This window comes from Mixophyes fleayi, chromosome 6 (assembly GCF_038048845.1).
Source record: "Mixophyes fleayi isolate aMixFle1 chromosome 6, aMixFle1.hap1, whole genome shotgun sequence".
Classification (NCBI taxonomy): Eukaryota; Metazoa; Chordata; class Amphibia; order Anura; family Limnodynastidae; genus Mixophyes; species Mixophyes fleayi.
The window spans coordinates 197,403,895-197,421,314 of record NC_134407.1 but is presented as its reverse complement, the minus strand read 5'-3'; the positions used below and the strand labels follow the sequence as shown (position 1 = coordinate 197,421,314).

The 17,420-nt window shown below is 38.6% G+C and overlaps 1 protein-coding gene and 1 long non-coding RNA gene across 9 annotated transcripts in view; one reads left to right on the top strand and one right to left on the bottom strand.

Annotated features, from left to right (window-relative positions):
• The window catches only part of CACNA1G (calcium voltage-gated channel subunit alpha1 G), a 141,689-nt gene that overhangs the window by 26,265 nt on the left and 98,004 nt on the right, over window positions 1-17,420 (bottom strand). For 6 of the 7 annotated variants that reach the window (XM_075177930.1, XM_075177936.1, XM_075177933.1 and 3 more), the window contains 7 exons: window positions 13,987-14,096; window positions 12,168-12,301; window positions 10,838-10,908; window positions 9,739-9,817; window positions 8,953-9,074; window positions 6,758-7,099; window positions 3,938-4,078 (listed from right to left, as the gene is read on the bottom strand). In XM_075177930.1, coding sequence (XP_075034031.1) covers window positions 3,938-4,078; window positions 6,758-7,099; window positions 8,953-9,074; window positions 9,739-9,817; window positions 10,838-10,908; window positions 12,168-12,301; window positions 13,987-14,096 — 999 coding nt within the window. Of the gene's footprint in view, window positions 1-3,937; window positions 4,079-6,757; window positions 7,582-8,952; window positions 9,075-9,738; window positions 9,818-10,837; window positions 10,909-12,167; window positions 12,302-13,986; window positions 14,097-17,420 lie in introns of those variants that run through there. The other variant, XM_075177937.1, reaches the window with a different exon arrangement.
• LOC142095132 (uncharacterized) overlaps window positions 1-17,420 on the top strand; it is a 255,687-nt gene that overhangs the window by 188,990 nt on the left and 49,277 nt on the right. The window lies entirely within an intron of this gene.

Here is a 17,420-nt window from a genome sequence, read left to right as displayed (position 1 = left end):
GAGAAGAGGAGATTTACACAAAGAGCCTGTTTGTTTATGGACATAAGCATGTGCATGCCAGGACGAACACATACATGTTTGATTTTGGCACCACTTATATTTAAAGTTCAGGTATAACATTAGTGTGTACCAAAACAAAGTTTTTCTATGGTATTCCCGGAGTGACTTTGCCTTCTCCCTTACCTGTTCTCATTGCCACCTTCTCTATGACCATACTTTGATCTGCTAATTTGGTACTTATCTTTATCCAGAAAAAGGACACTTGACTATTTGAACTTGATTCTGTACTATGTTGTGCATTAAATCTCAATTTTGCCTTCTGTTTTCTCACTTGCTTGGCTGCCAGTCTGAGTCTCATGGGCTTCATGTTTAAGACCTGAAGGCACCTCTGTACTGGACAACTGCTCTTGAAAGGAACATTTGCAACTCATTGGTAAATAACCTCCCTAGTGAAAAAGGATTTAGCTGCCTGTCAAACTGCCATCAACACCGTCATTGTTTTTTCTTCCGTCGCATACAATGCATAAATGTTTTTAAAATATCCAATGGGGAAAAGGTAATCCAAGAGAAGCAAGAAGTGAGAAAGGAACAGACACAAAATGCAATGTGCGTTATGTACAGTAACAGCAAGTCCATGTACAGGCACTCCAAAATAAAGATTTACAAAAACTAGAGACACAAGATTAACCTCAATTACTATACTGCTCAACATTCAAATATATCAGTGGTATTACGAGAGTAAAGTGCAGCATATTAAAACGCAACATAAATTCTTAGAACAAGATGACATAATCTGAAATCGAAGATAGGGAGATTACTAGGGTGATAGTTACATAGAACAGCCTCCCAGTAGAGGGGTTGGAGACTTATAAAATGATTTAGAAAACTATATTCTATAGTAAGGACTTTACAGAAAACAACAACATCCCACCCCATAAAAATACCCCAAAATGTAATAATCCCCCTAACCCCCAAAAAAGAGGAAGAACAAAAAGACAGGCACTGGCAAGGGAAGATTACATGGACCAACTAGTTCTCTTCTGCTATCAAATTCTATGTTTCTGTTTACATTAATAAAAGTTAAAGATTTGTAAACTACCATTAGTCACGATGAATAAGATAATATTTGATTCAGGCCTAATTCAGACCAGAAGAAATCAATGCAAAAGTTATGAACCAGGGCCAAAAGTTAGGAGACAGCAGTTTTGTAAGTACGAATGTAAAAGCCATACAAACATTTTTGTTTTACCGGTGTCATAATTATAATAACAACCAGCAAGTAATTGCTGGAAATTTATTTTGCCTTCCTCTGTCTGGATTAACCCAATAAGAATTTTTGAAAAGCTGAGAATTATGTTATGCAGAGCTTCATCTGATGACAAACTATGTTATGCAGATCGCCATCTGATGACAAAGTATGTTATATAAATTTCCATCTGATGACAAAGTATGTTATGCAGGGCTCCATCTGATGAAAAGTATGTTATCCAGAGCTCCATCTGATGAAAAGAATATTATGCAGAGCTCCATCTGATGAAAAGCATGTTATGCAGACCTCCATCTGATGAAAAGAATATTATGCAAAGCTCCATCTAATGAAAAATGTTAGGCAGAGCTCCATCTGATGACAATTATGTTATGCAGAGATCCACCTGATGAAAAGCATGTTATGCAGAGCTCCATCTAAAGACAAAGTATGTTATGCAGAGCTCCATCTGATGAAAAGTATGTTATGCAGAGCTCCATCTGATGAAAAGCATGTTATGCAGAGCTCCATCTAGAGACAAAGTATGTTATGCAGAGCTCCATCTGATGAAAAGTATGTTATGCAGAGCTCCATCTAAAGACAAAGTATGTTATGCAGAGCTCCATCTGATGAAAAGTATGTTATGCAGAGCTCCATCTGATGCAAAGCATGTTATGCAGAGCTCCATCTGATGAAAAGCATGTTATGCAGAGCACCATCTGATGTCAAAGCATGTTATGCAGAGCTCCATCTAGAGACAAAGTATGTTATGCAGAGTTCCATCTAGAGACAAAGTATGTTCTGCAGAGCTCCATTTGGCCTTAGTTAATTTACAGTAAGGGCGTACAAAACTCAAGCGCATGCAGCCATGTCAAAATCAAGTTCTAGGCATCACAAAGTTACTTGTTTTTCTGCGGTATCTCTTGCTCCAGCTACAGGGCTATTCTAACTCATTATCAGTATTGATGACAGTTTCGTATGCATGCTAGAACATGTGTTTGCAATAGAAGCAACTTTAAAAACATATTTTATGTTCAGTAGACATTAGGAACATCCTAATAAATGTATTTCTAAGGAAACAAAAAAAACAAACGAAACTTTTTTTTTTTTACTGTTTTATCATTAATGCAGTGGCTGAAGTGCCGGTATGACATACTGGCACTTCTCCCCACTTGCTCTGAAGCTGACATAAGCCGTATAGGCATCGGAATGCAGGAGTATGAGCTACTAAGCGTTTTACATTTTTGTGGACCTTTGGGGCTTCTGTCACCAGCAAGTTCCTATGTGTTCCATCATCTGCATTCCACTGCCTTGTGATTCACTCATTGGCCTAAGAAGAGCGACACGGAAGTCTCCCCAATTACTGGCAGCAACTTCTTGCACAACTGGTCATATCTGTCCCTCATTGCTTGCAGTGTTCCTACTTGTGGTGGAATCCTTAGAGTAAGTTCCATACTTTGCTTAATCCATTATTTAAGCAAATGTATCCAGAACATGCTGACCTCATGTCTACTGCTTGTAAAATGCATAGTAACCTAAGAATCATTGATTCCAATGGTCATGTACCTAACCCATCCACACTATAACCCGTGGTACAGTCCACTATCGCATACAGAACGCATAAGAATGTGGACTGACAGTGATAGTAGTATATGCAAAAGACGTATTACCTTATCTGTACACAATACATGCAGATACAAATTAAGTAAAATCGACCAGTAACCTTCTTCCTTGCTGCTGGAAATATCGTTGAAGTCATGTGACTAGACAGTAGTGACTTCATATAATATAACAGCCGCACTAACAAATTAAATCTGCAGAGGTCAATCCACAATCAGCCAATCAGAAGCGACCAGCTAGTGCTACTGATCATCACCATTATTATTGCACCTCGCTGCACCAGCCCACCAGCAGTAACAAGAGATACGGCTCCTGACAGGTGTATATGTGTCTCTGTCCAGGTCTACCTCAGTCGCAATTATGTGAACACACCCTTACTGTACCCAGCCTAAGCTCGCCCGCCTCTGCCCTCTCCCCGTCCACCTCGCCAGTAGTAAGTAGGCACAAGTGTAAGATGCAACAAAGTCTGCATACAGAGGTATACATACACATATTTGGTGTGCATATTCAGTACAGAAATGCATATTGTACGGCAAATAAAACAGACATTTGTCCAACTCTACATGATACTGTGTATATATTAAAAATCTACACATCACAGAGGAGGTCTGTGCCTTTATGTCACCATGGCACCCCTGGTCCCCTGTAATAATATTATAATTTACATCTGTAATAGCATTGGAATGCTGTTGAGTCTAGTGGGTGGAAAATGTTTGATAGACATTTGTTATGTCCAACTGAGAAGTACGTACCTAGTTTTTTTATTACATTTATTTTGTTTAGTTTGCTGCACTTGCTCTGTTCCTGTATATGTAATTAATTTTGGAATCGGTGGCATTGCGCTCTTGTTCAGCAACTGATTTGGTTTAATAAATACAAATAACGCATCCTCTATGTGCTGAACCTCTTCTCCCAGTTCATGACTCCAATGACCAATGTTATTCTGTTCAGTTGTCAGTCTTGGAAGTGTATATGGAGGTGGAGGGAGAGCTAACTATTAGCGTTATGGAAAATGAGAGTCAAGTGTTGACGTTATGTTAGGTAACAAAACTGCACACAGAGGAAACTGACCTGGTTTTCTGAGGAGCCTTTATCATATGTTGGGAGACCATAATGGTGACAAACGGAACCAGAAAGGTTGTCCATAAGCTTCATCTCACCTTCTAGAGATCCCTGGATTAGTAATGATATTGTATCAAACATGTGTCTTTCCTGCAAAAAGGTGTTACAGGTTAATACAACCGGAGATCTCAATGTAAAATAAAGCATAAATCCTACTACTAACAACTATCTATCTTTATGCAACTAAATAGAAACTAATTAAGCTGTCATATAAGACTGTATTCTATCAACAAACAGACATCTGACCTCAGTAAAGGTGATTTACAACCATGCAAATCTGCACATGAGAACCACAAGTGTTGTTTTCCTTACACTGTGGTGTAATGTGACTAGTTTTGCTAATACACTCACCTTAAAGGGTAAGCAAATGGCAGCAACTGCACAACTGAGCTGAGGAGCTCGCTGACTAAAGGTGTTCTGTGCTGAAAGCAAGCGGGCAGCACTCACTCAGACACCTCATACTAAGCCACATTTTCTGCATTTCATAAATGTCTCCTCATGATTTCTAATATCCTTAGAATTAACAACAAGTTTTCAAGTGTTCAATATAGTTACAACAGTTTTTAGAAAAAACAACAACACAAGTCCATGTAGTACAACCTCTTCTCAATTATTCCAGTGTTGATCCCAGGAAAGGCAAACAGAAGTCACAACAAAGGCTTCATATTCAACTCCAAGAGCAATAAAACAATTATTCTACTCATTAAGAATGCCCAGGTATAATCTGTGCACCACCTGAAAACTGTTCTCCAAATCTGAAAGAATGCCCAGGTATAATCTATACACCACCTGGAAACAGTTCTCCAAGTCTGAAAGAATGTCCAGATATAATCTATACACCACCTGGAACAGTTCTCCAAATCTGAAAGAATGTCCAGGTATAATCTATACACCACCTGGAAACAGTTCTCCAAGTCTGAAAGAATGCCCAGGTATAATCTATACACCACCTGGAAACAGTTCTCCAAGTCTGAAAGAATGTCCAGGTATAATCTATACACCACCTGGAAACAGTTCTCCAAGTCTGAACGAATGTCCAGGTATAATCTATACATTACCTGGAAACAGTTCTCCAAATCTGCAAGAATGTCCAGGTATAATCTATACACCACCTGGAAACAGTTCTCCAAATCTGAAAGAATGCCCAGGTATAATCTATATACCACCTGGAAACAGTTCTCCAAATCTGAAAGAATGTCCAGGTATAATCTATACACCACCTGGAAACAGTTCTCCAAATCTGAAAGAATGTCCAGGTATAATCTATACACCACCTGGAAACAGTTCTCCAAATCTGAAAGAATGTCCAGGTATAATCTATACACCACCTGGAAACAGTTCTCCAAGTCTGAAAGAATGTCCAGGTATAATCTATACACCACCTGGAAACAGTTCTCCAAGTCTGAAAGAATGTCCAGGTATAATCTGTGCACCACCTGAAAACTGTTCTCCAAATCTGAAAGAATGCCCAGGTATAATCTATACACCACCTGGAAACAGTTCTCCAAGTCTGAAAGAATGCCCAGGTATAATCTATACACCACCTGCAACAGTTCTCCAAGTCTGAAAGAATGCCCAGGTATAATCTATACACCACCTGGAAACAGTTCTCCAAGTCTGAAAGAATGCCCAGGTATAATCTATACACCACCTGGAAACAGTTCTCCAAATCTGCAAGAATGTCCAGGTATAATCTATACACCACCTGGAAACAGTTCTCCAAATCTGAAAGAATGCCCAGGTATAATCTATATACCACCTGGAAACAGTTCTCCAAATCTGAAAGAATGTCCAGGTATAATCTATACACCACCTGGAAACAGTTCTCCAAATCTAAAAGAATGTCCAGGTATAATCTATACACCACCTGAAAACAGTTCTCCAAGTCTGAAAGAATGTCCAGGTATAATCTATACACCACCTGAAAACAGTTCTCCAAGTCTGAAAGAATGTCCAGGTATAATCTATACACCACCTGGAAACAGTTCTCCAAGTCTGAAAGAATGTCCAGGTATAATCTATACACCACCTGAAAACAGTTCTCCAAGTCTGAAAGAATGTCCAGGTATAATCTATACACCACCTGGAAACAGTTCTCCAAATCTGAAAGAATGTCCAGGTATAATCTATATGCCACCTGGAAACAGTTCTCCAAGTCTGAAAGAATGCCCAGGTATAATCTATACACCACCTGGAAACAGTTCTCCAAGTCTGAAAGAATGTCCAGGTATAATCTATACACCACCTGGAAACAGTTCTCCAAATCTGAAAGAATGTCCAGGTATAATCTATACACCACCTGGAAACAGTTCTCCAAGTCTGAAAGAATGCCCAGGTATAATCTATATGCCACCTGGAAACAGTTCTCCAAGTCTGAAAGAATGCCCAGGTATAATCTATAACTCACATGTAACAATTCTCCATTGTCATTGTAAGGTTTTCTTTTTTTCTAAAAAAAAATATACCCTCATAGCTAGTATCCTCTAGAGTACATACTCATGTGTACTTTTACTGTACTCTATCAGGCTCCATCATATACTGTTGTGTCTAGAGCCAACATGTCAAGTTGAGCTCTGGCAAGTTTACTTTAGACAATGAAACCCATACATTAATATAATTGAATGAATAAACACTGCAGTAGTTGGCTTCCCAAAAGCCTATGCTCAGATTTCTTTGCACCAAATCTCCTCTGTCAGTTACAAGACCCTTTCTCCAATATACAATTTCCTGACCTTCTGACACTTCTCAGCATGCACTGTAATTCCTTACCATGGGGTGGACTAACGACAGCTGAGAGTCAACCTTATCCTTCACAGAATTGATGTATCCGTAAGGATTATCCTGAGTGTAGCCAAGGTCTCTTCCAGCCCAGAGGAAAGTATCACTGTCTGGACTCTGGATGTTCTGAATCTGAAACTCCAGCTCCATTTCCGCCTCTAGCTCAGCCTCTTCCTTGGCTTCCTTGTTGCTTTCCTCTAAGTGTTTCATGAGTACTGCAATCACCACATTGACCAGGACAAACTGTGCTGTCAGCACAAAAGAGACAAAGTAGAGTGGGGAGATGACAGTGTTGTAACAGGTAGATTCCTCGTTGCAGTCACGCAGTGTGTCCTAATGTCAAGAATAAAAGCAACATTAAGTACTAGTTAGTGGTACAATAATATATACATTGGGATCACTCCCATCTTTCAAGTTATTTAAAGTATTTCTGCGGTAAGAAAAAACATGTGTCCTCTTTAAATGCAGCATCTTCATTAATTTGGGGTGGGACAGTTGATGTCGCCAGGCAACCTTTGACTGATGCGGGATACTGTAACGCCATTATCAGGAAATTATGTCTGAATGGACCATACAGTTTTATTAGTTAGCTTTTAGCAGATCACTTATGTCACTCTTTTGAGTTTTGTGTATAGTATAATAAGTGTACTTTTCATATAACTAGATTGTGGACACTTGATTTCTCTAAAAGCAAAACAAGCAATGGGCTGAGTATCAGCTTGCAGTTGTGGATGCAATCCTTGCTGTGCTCTTGATTTAATCAGAGGTCATCCTTCTCAACAGGCTGCGGAATATCAGAGAATCCATTACTCCCCCTGTAAACCAGGACAAGAGAAAGAGAAAAAGGTTTGCCAATGGGGTTTAATTCTCTGGAGCTAGGTGGGAGAAATCTCAGAAACACTTTTGCGGAGCAGTTGATGCTGTCTCTAGCCCTGGTATAGGAGAAGCCTGTGCCCACAGGTGCAGCTGGTATGTTTTAAAAGGAACCTCAGGTGTGAGATTAAGTAACATGGGAAATGGATTGGAGAAAATGCAGATAGTTGGCATTGTGATGACCATATTCTCCACCATGAAAATGACTGCATGAAGAGATGTCTTGGACAAATGTATCTCCGGCAAGACGTTGGTGAGTATGTATGATGTAGACATCTGCCTGTTTCTGTACTCCATATAGACTTATGTTAATGAATAATTAATATAACACTAAATTGTACTTATTATTTATGCATGGATACAGAGGCTCTGATAGCTGTAACGGTAATATGCCACAAGGCTTATTTAATTTTGGTCCAATGAGTGTCACTGTTCCTTCTCTGAATTGACCATTCACATGAATGAATGTACTTGGCGGCTTCCGCAAACGGCACATCCACAGTCAGTAGAATTATTTTTTATATTAATTCATTGGAGCTCTTCTTTATGTGTGTGTCTAGCTTTTCTGTCTGCATCTGTCCTCTCTAGGATATACCATTAAGCATGTCAGCCTAACCTTTGCTGGGCCTGGACACAACTGCAAATCACGTACCATATTGTGTAGCTGATTAGGACTGTGGATAAGGCCTTGGTAGAGCTGCAGACCATCCTGAATCTTTTTATTAATTTAGAAGAACATCTCATGTAATTCAACCAGGAGGTTGTTTGGTTAAGTAGTATCACATATTAACAAAGCTGGAGGTGCCCTGGATCCATATTTTAGGATTAGGCCAAATTACAAATCCTTTTACCCAATATTCACCCAAATATTGAATTGAACTCAAATTCTACATTTAAAAATTAAAATTAAAAACTGCTGGAATATACATAATTCATCTTATCAGAAATTTTAACGCCTGAAAGTGGAAATTTAATGTTTGGCAATATAAAATCACAGGAAAGCAAAGGATTTGATGAATTAAAATTTTAACAAATAACCCACATAAGATTTGGATGAATCCCAAATTAAACTCTGGATTCAGTACATACCTAATGCCAACAAGCAGATTAATAGGAGCCCCAACTCTTTGGAGCACTGGGGTGTCTTGGAGAAAATGGGAATCTCGGAAGCAGCACATATACTTAACATTTTTCATCAATAACTGTATTTACGAGATACTAAGTTGTAACTTTGATAAACACCTGCACACTTATATTTGAAAGTATTTAAAATGATTTACATCTCTACATATTGTAAGTATTTTTTTTTTTACCTTCATAATCCCATTCCAGTTATCGCCTGTAGAAACGCGGAAAAGCGTTAGAAAGGCCATGCCAAAGTTTCTAAAGGTGGCATGTCTCCCAAGGCCCTCGCATGGGTGAGAGTCGTTGCACTCTGTGAAACAATACAAAGGCTTCCATTAGCTTTATCATCATGTGCAGAGCCGGATTTACACCTCACGGGGCCCTAGGCAAGATATCGGTTTGGGCCCCCCCCCCCTTCACGCACACAGTGGCCCCTCACACACACATAATACATGGACACAGTGGCCCCTCACACACACACACAATACACGCACGCAGTGGCCCCTCACACACACATAATACACGGACACAGTGGCCCCTCACACACACATAATACACACAGACAGTGGCATTTCACACACACATAATACACACTCTATTACTATACTACCCTACCCCTCCCCCAACCTTTTTTCCATCTAGGAGCTGTGGACTGGAGTCTTCATCCCCTTCACACATGGGACGGCACCTGTCATGTGGTGCACGTCCCATGTGACACAGAGCAGGAGACCAGCCACCACACCAGCCCCATGTGGCCCCTCCCCTGACTTGCGGCACCCGACCCCCCCACACGGGGGTGCCGTGAGTGGGGGGAGGGGACGATTTTATATATTTTTTCAATTTGCTCTTGTGCCCCCCCCCAGCTGGGCCCCCCGAGAGCCGCTAGGCCCTAGGCAGGTGCCTAGGTTGCCTAGCGGTAAATCCGGCCCTGATCATGTGTAGTAATTATTTGTATTATTCTTCCAAACACTTACCCAAGTCCCCAAACAGTTCAACTCCCAATGCAGCAAAGATAAAGAACAGCAGCATAAACAGCAAGCCTAGATTCCCCACCTGTAGGAGAAAGGAAACAAACGCTGATATTGTAATGTATGAAGTACAAGAGTATTACAGTAACAAAACTTTCTATGCAACTGTGATTCAATTACAGTTTACTTTTCCCATTCAGCACAACTGATCCACTAAGAGGTTCAACTGCAAACCTATTTCATTACATATCCTTCCAAGTAAGGGAGAGGAAAATTTAGTGATAAGGAGAATGTGAGGGCAGCATGGTGGCTAAGTGGTTAGCACTTCTGCCTCACAGCGCTGGGGTCTTGAGTTCAATTCCCGACCATGGCCTTATCTGTGAGGAGTTTGTATGTTCTCCCTGTGTTTGCATGGGTTTCCTCCGGGTGCTTCAGTTTCCTCCCACACTCCAAAAACATACTGGTAGGTTAATTGGCTGCTATTAAAATTGACTCTAGTCTCTCTCTCTGACTGTGAGTGTGTGTGTGTTAGGGAATTTAGACTGTAAGCTCCAATGGGGCAGGGATTAATGTGAGTGAGTTCTCTCTCTGTACAGCGCTGCGGAATCAGTGGAGCTATATAAATAAATGATGATGATGATGATGAATGTATTAGGAGCATTATACGTTTTTTTCATGTTGGGAATGTGTGATAGAGTTTGTCATGTTTGAGTATCTAGTGCCATTTAGGAGTATTGTGAAATATATAATTCCATGCCATTACTACTGTTTTATGGACTAAAAGCAATAATAATCATTGAAAACGCATATTGCATGTACGTATATGGCACGATTACACAAATCCATCTACTAAGATGGTATGTTTTAAGTTGTACTTATTTATATGTATGGGAACGGCTTGCTCTGTAAAGCTCTGGAGAAAGGCAATCCAGACACGACAAGACTAAATGGACGAGGTTAGGTTTGCCATCGTTGCCTTAATGAGGAGATCACCCAAGTATTAAGATACAGTACATGAAAAGCATTTGAGCGAGGTATCCTTCCCATAATTCTCTCTTTGTAATTTTATTTCTTATCTTTCAAATAATTATAATTTATTTTGTACCTGAGGAAGAGCTTGGAGAACTGTATCCAGCAGAGCCCTCATTCCAACAGCCATCTTCAGTAACTTCAGAACTGCAAAATGAATCGGGTTCACAGCTCAAGTACTTTCTTATGCTGTAGAGCTAAATACTCATCGTGGTTAAATCACAACTACAACGTCTTACATGTATACTAAGCTTATTCATTTACCTATGTTCTAAAATAAATAGCTATTGTCTATACAGTGTTTTTATTGGTGGACACTGGTGTGTAGTCATGGTGACCCTCAGATATTCTACAGAGTTCAAAAGTGTTTATAGGGTATATTTACACATGTCCAATGTACTGTTTGGCTATCTTTTTGTGCCTTGTGACACTTGATTTTTTTTCACCAACGTTGTCTATGTCTGTTGTTTTGTTCTGTTGTTCTTGCGAACCTATAAAAATCTCAATAAAGTAATTTTACATAAAAAAAAAATAACTAGTCTCATCTACTCAAATACCGCTTGCTTGTTGTCAATGACACCCTCTGCTGTGAACTTCGTATTTATGTGAATGGAAAGCTGACACGGAGAGTCATCGACCATTATTCATCATTCATTTGTATTTTATTACAACTAGACTATATTCTGTGTTCTTCTTTATCCTTGAACCTAAATATTCTGTAATTCAGTTGTTAATGATTAGTACTACTTATTTCACAATTGTTTATTTATTACTATTTCTAACTCTCTTATGACAATACTGGTCATTTTTGGGTCTGGTTAAATGTTTATTACTCAAGGTGTAGTTTATTTCATAAGTCAGGATTTTCCCCATGAATATTATAAATTACAAGCTCCATTTTTCATTATTTCGGAAACCGTACAAATGTTTATAAGTGTTATCCAATGTCTCTCAGTACAATTTGGATTTTGTATGTTTTAAACTTTCAATAAGCAGATGAAATACCAAAAGATAAGTTATGCAGTCTATGTAACTACTGTTCAACACATGGGGACTGATTCATTAAGGATCTTAACTTGAGAAACTTCTTATTTCAGTCTCCTGGACAAAACCATGTTACAATGCAAGGGGTGCAAATTAGTATTCTGTTTTGCACATAAGTTAAATACTGCCTGTTTTTTCATGTAGCACACAAATATCAACTTTAAATTTCAGTGTACAAATAAGCTATCAAGTATTTGTGTGCTACATGAAAAAACAGTCAGTATTTAACTTATGTGCAAAACAGATTACTAATTTGCACCCCTTGCATTGTAACATGGTTTTGTCCAGGAGACTGAAATAAGAAGTTTCTCAATTTAAGATCCTTAATGAATCAGGCCCATGATTATTATATATTTACATACCCCTGGCGATTCTGAGGACTCTCATAATCCGAATAATTGTTGGATTAATGGGCAGTGATGCATTCACTTCAATCTCCTCCAGTGTAATCCCCATAATGGAAAGAAGAACAATTGCCAAGTCTAACTGATTCCATCTGTGCAAACAAGTAGAAATTGCTGAATAGTACATAAATTGTTAAAAGTTTATTAAAAGTAAGTAAAAAGTTCAAGCAGAGTAATATATGATTGCTGAGTACAGATTATCAGTGTGTTACATTACTGAATTATAGCAATAATTCATATATACATAATCATATTGAATAAATATAATAAATATTATATGCATACATATGAAAGGGTGTGCACACTTATGCAACCAGTGTATTGTGTGCTTTTTATTTTTACTTCTTTTTCCTAACATTTGTCTATTTGTTTTTCATTTGAATTTTGTTGGCTGTAAGGTCACATTCAAGATGGATATAGGTCTGACACGGTTTATCTTGATTTAATTCTTTACTTCACAATTGCCTGTAATTTCAAGAAGGGTATGTACACTTTTTTATATCCATTGCATGTAATAAATAAAGCTGTTCACTGATTTCCCTGAAAGTGCCCATTGTATCTGGGAGTGGTCAGTTAAACCATTGCCAGTGGACAATATAATAATGTAAGGTTTTTGAAGTGTTGCGGGGCAAATTTATCAAGCTGCGAGTTTTCCGGTGATGTTGCCTATAGCAACCAATCAGATTCTAGTTATCATTTTGAACTAAATAAATGATCACTAGAATCTGATTGGTTGCTATAGGCAACATCTCCACTTTTCAAACCTACAGCTTGATATATTTACCCCCTGTGTTCCAAACATGAGCCGCAGATGCAGTTGTATATATATATATAAGCAGAAATATTTCCATATTGTCTGAATACTTGGAAAATCTGTTGTGCTATTTAAATATACAGTAAGATCAGAACTCTGTATCTGTTAGCTAAGAGGCTTATCAAATAGTAGTTATTTGTTTTTTAGTCTCCAATTTTACATAAAAGTTGGCATATGATTATTATTACTTCCAAAATGATTAACACTATATGATCTGCCTTTCTAGCTTTACCTTGTAGAATTTGGGAGCTACTTCTGGAGCTACCAAGGTCTTGTTTTGGATAATAGGGGTTAGTAGGATAATTTACAATTTGAATTGCAAGTTCAAACACCAGCAGCAGAACATGTGGAACGCAAACATGTTGGCTGTGGTCGCGGTTGTGTTGCTTTTTTCCAGAAGGTCACTGTGAGTTACTCCAACTTACAAGCCTGGGGGTGGCTGGAAAGCCGTAATGCTCCCACAACAATCCCAAATGTGAGTAACTTCATGAGTATATATGAGGTCACCAAAACCAATGAGTTCCATTATCAAACACTTTGATGCCAGTGGATACAATGCCTTAGGGCTAGATTTACTGAGCTGCGGGTTTGAAAAAGTGGGGATGTTGCCTATAGCAACCAATCAGATTCTAGCTGTCATTTATTTAGTGCTTTCTACAAAATGACAGCTAGAATCTGATTGGTTGCTATAGGCAACATCCCCACTTTTTCAAACCCGCAGCTTAGTAAATCTAGCCCTTAGTCTCCTTTGTTTCTATAGGGAACCCATTTTTGGTCATACATATAAATGTGTTAATGTGTTTTTATTGGGGGGTGGGGGTCAACAATGCCAGCTTATCCTTTTCCCCCTATTTTCCTTATACACAAATCACCAGCCCAGCAGTGTTCATTGAAACCGAAAACCTTCAACAAAAACGTTCAATAGATTATTTAAAACAAAAGATTTCGTAAAATACACTGTACCTGTCTTTAAAAAACCGTCGGAAGCCAAAAGCAATCATTTTGCACCCCGATTCAAGGACAAAAATTAAGGTGAATATGTAGTTGCAGATCTTCAGAGCATCGTCTAACACCTGGAAGAAAATAATCAGCATTAGAACCAAATTAACTACAACTAAGTGGTTGGTGTTTTTGTACACAAGACCCACTATGGATTAATTACCATCTGGTTGACATTTTTTTAATGCACAACACTTTGTTTTTTATTGTCTTTTTCGAGATTCAGTAGTTTTGGGAAAAGGTGTTGTTTAAATCTTTAGTTACATTTTTTCTATAATTGTGTCCTTATTTTGTTGATCAGACAATGAGACCTGAATGTACTTACTGGAATGAGAAATATATGAAGTGTGGAATAAACATCCCATCCTTAATGCAGCGGAGGAAAATACATTGTACATTAACACAGCAGCCAATGAAAGAAAGTTGGTAGGATAAGTCAACGGAAGCACACTGTCCGGGTCTGCCTCTGCCTAGACTGCAGCATTGCCCCAGGAGGCTGATTTTCCTCTGCAGCTCCTGTCTGCTGGACTAAAGTTTGATTCTGTTTATTGTGTCAGGCCTGCAGTACCTCTGACTTACCAGAGGTGCTGCTATTGTTCTGTTGCCCTTTCCTTCACTAGCAGGAGTTAACCTTCTGCTCCTGGTTAATCTCTGCACCTGTGTCTCTGTTTATTTATGCCTGCTTCCCACAGTGCACCTGGCTGGTCATTGTTGTTACTGTTCTTGTTCCCTTGGACTTCCTGCAAGCTGCTAGCTGTCATCCCTGATCCTGGCTATTCATCTCACTCAGCTAGTTCATATCTGCTGTTGTATTTTCTGATACTTACCTGTTTCCAGCAACACCCGGATATCCGTTGTTTATACTCAGCTATACCTGGTCTGTACCTTCCATGCATTATTTTGGATTATACTTGTTCAATAAAACGGTTATGTTTTTCATCATACTCCAGGATCCATAGCTGTCATTACTAATTCCAGCTAATAGCACAGAAATGTGACACGTTATATATAGTAAGGGTGCAGCATCTGGATGAAAGTTCTCCCTTAGAACACACTGTACTGTAAAATCAGAGTTTCTTAACCTTTCTGGCCAATCCAAGTCTTAGTGTCAGCTTTCTTAAACTTATTTGTTTTGCCAGGTTAAGAAGTAAAACAGAACAGATTAGAAAATGGATATAACAGAATGGACCTTGGTTTTCCAGGGTAATTTATGTGCAGTACAATAAAAACAGTTTTAACAGAAAATAAACTCGAGTGTGATTCTTTTTTTTATATGAATAAGTTGGGCATAAGTTGGGAGAAGAAGGAGGAGGAAAGTGAACAGGCAGGTAGAGTAGACATATTTATTAGCTTATATATAAAAAAATAGAAGTAATTATTGGTAATATTAAGGAGGAAAATCACATGCTACTGGTCATTAGGATAGAGAGGAGTGTGGCGTGTTGCCAATTCACAGTGCATGGCTCCAGTAATGGTGAGAGAGTGTAAACTACTCAGAGTATAATTGGTTCTATCTTTCCTTAAAAATTCCACAAGGTCCAGACCGGTCCAAACATGTGTCCCTTGTAGTGGAGAGAGTAAGTGATTTTTTGCCATGGCAGCAATGTGTTATATGTAATTTTTGAGTTTTAATGTCATAGGAGTTTTTCCAATTCTTAGCCAGTAGGCACTGGTGTGGTCAGAATATGACATGAGAGGAGGGTCCATGGGTGCTTTAAGATTGGCGCTTCCAACACCGTGTTAAGAAGGTAATAAACAGCATCCCAAAAAGGAATAATCACATGACAGGACCACCAAATGTGCAGAACAGTACCCCCTTGACAACAGTTTCTCCCACAGTTGTGGGTAGCAGAAGGGAACATTTTATTAAGCCTATCAGTGGTAAAATACCATCAGTGATATAGGTTCTAAGACGTTTCCTTTATTGTAGCTGATATGGAGAGAGGACATTGAGAAGAATGAATGCATTGAAGGAGACCAGAACTACAGCAACCGGAAACGTAAAGTCCATCATTGTCCGCTGTCTCACCTCTATTCCAGCTGGCCATGCCATGTCTTCCATTTCACGGTGAAAGTTGTTCTCAAAACTGTAGCCCGCTTCTTTTTGTACAAAGGACAGATAACGCATTTATGACCATATATCAGGTTTAAGTTGTATGGCATTATGGACTCACATTTTGCTAAATTACATGCAAGGCTTAGTTGATGTTTAGAAGACCTTACTAGGTAGTTATGTGTTTAACAATGTTAAAAAAAAAAAAGACAAGTTCATCAACCCATTAAGTTCAACCTTACATAAATTCTAATTGTGCTGATGTAGAGGAAGGCAAAACAAAAACCCCTGTATGAAAGTTGCCAAATTTGGATCACAGGGGTAAAGCATTCCTTCATGGCCCTCACAAGAGTCAGATAAATTCCCTGAATCAATCAGTCCTTTAATGTCCTTTACTAACTACAGCTATAGATACCATTTCATGTAAGTTAATGTGCCATCACCAGCTCATCTGAGAGAGAATTGCACAGCTCAACAGCTCTTACCGTAAAGAACCCCTTAGTGCTGATGGTGAAACGGTCTTTCTTCCTTTCACAACTGATGCACCCTTATCTTCTGTATGATTATTAAGCAAGAGTGGCCCTTAATGAAACCATACTGACACCGTGTTATCTAATTCTATCAAATCACAGGTCTTTAATTTTCTAATTCCTATTTTATTCTCTATTTAAATATTGATACCCCATCTGCTTTTGTAGCACTGATCTGGTTATAAGGGACCATCAATATAAGAAACAGTGGTCTATCAATTACTGTACTTTGCTCCTTTAGCACACATGGGTGAAAGGGTGAAAGCCATCTGGTCCTGGTGCATTGCCTGTTTTACTTTTGTTTAGATGTAACTGTACCCATGCCTGTTTTCCATGCATAACAATTAATGGTGTGCATATGCTAATGCTACAGAACCTGGTATGTTTCACTCCTTTGTGAATACGGACTGAAAATATGATTTAATGAGATCAGCTTCATTAGCTTTATATTTATCATATGCAATTATTTTTTCTGGTTTATCTTTTACTGGCAAAATAGTATCTACTTTTAGTTATCTTCCTGTGTATGCACATGCAAAATAATTTTGAAGACGTACTATTTTAGCAATATGTTTTTCAGATTCAATCTTTGCTAACCTTATTTCCTCTCACACAATTTGCTAAATTCCATGTTACATAATTAATGTCCAGTCTATTCAAGATTTGACCATATAAATGCTCTCTTTATTTTTCTCATCACCTCAACTTACTCTAATCTAATTATGTTGATTAAATTTTCCTCTGCGCAATTCTGCTACTTTACTGTTTGTTCTTTCAACAGTATTTATTTAAAATATCTTTAAAAATCCCTGTGC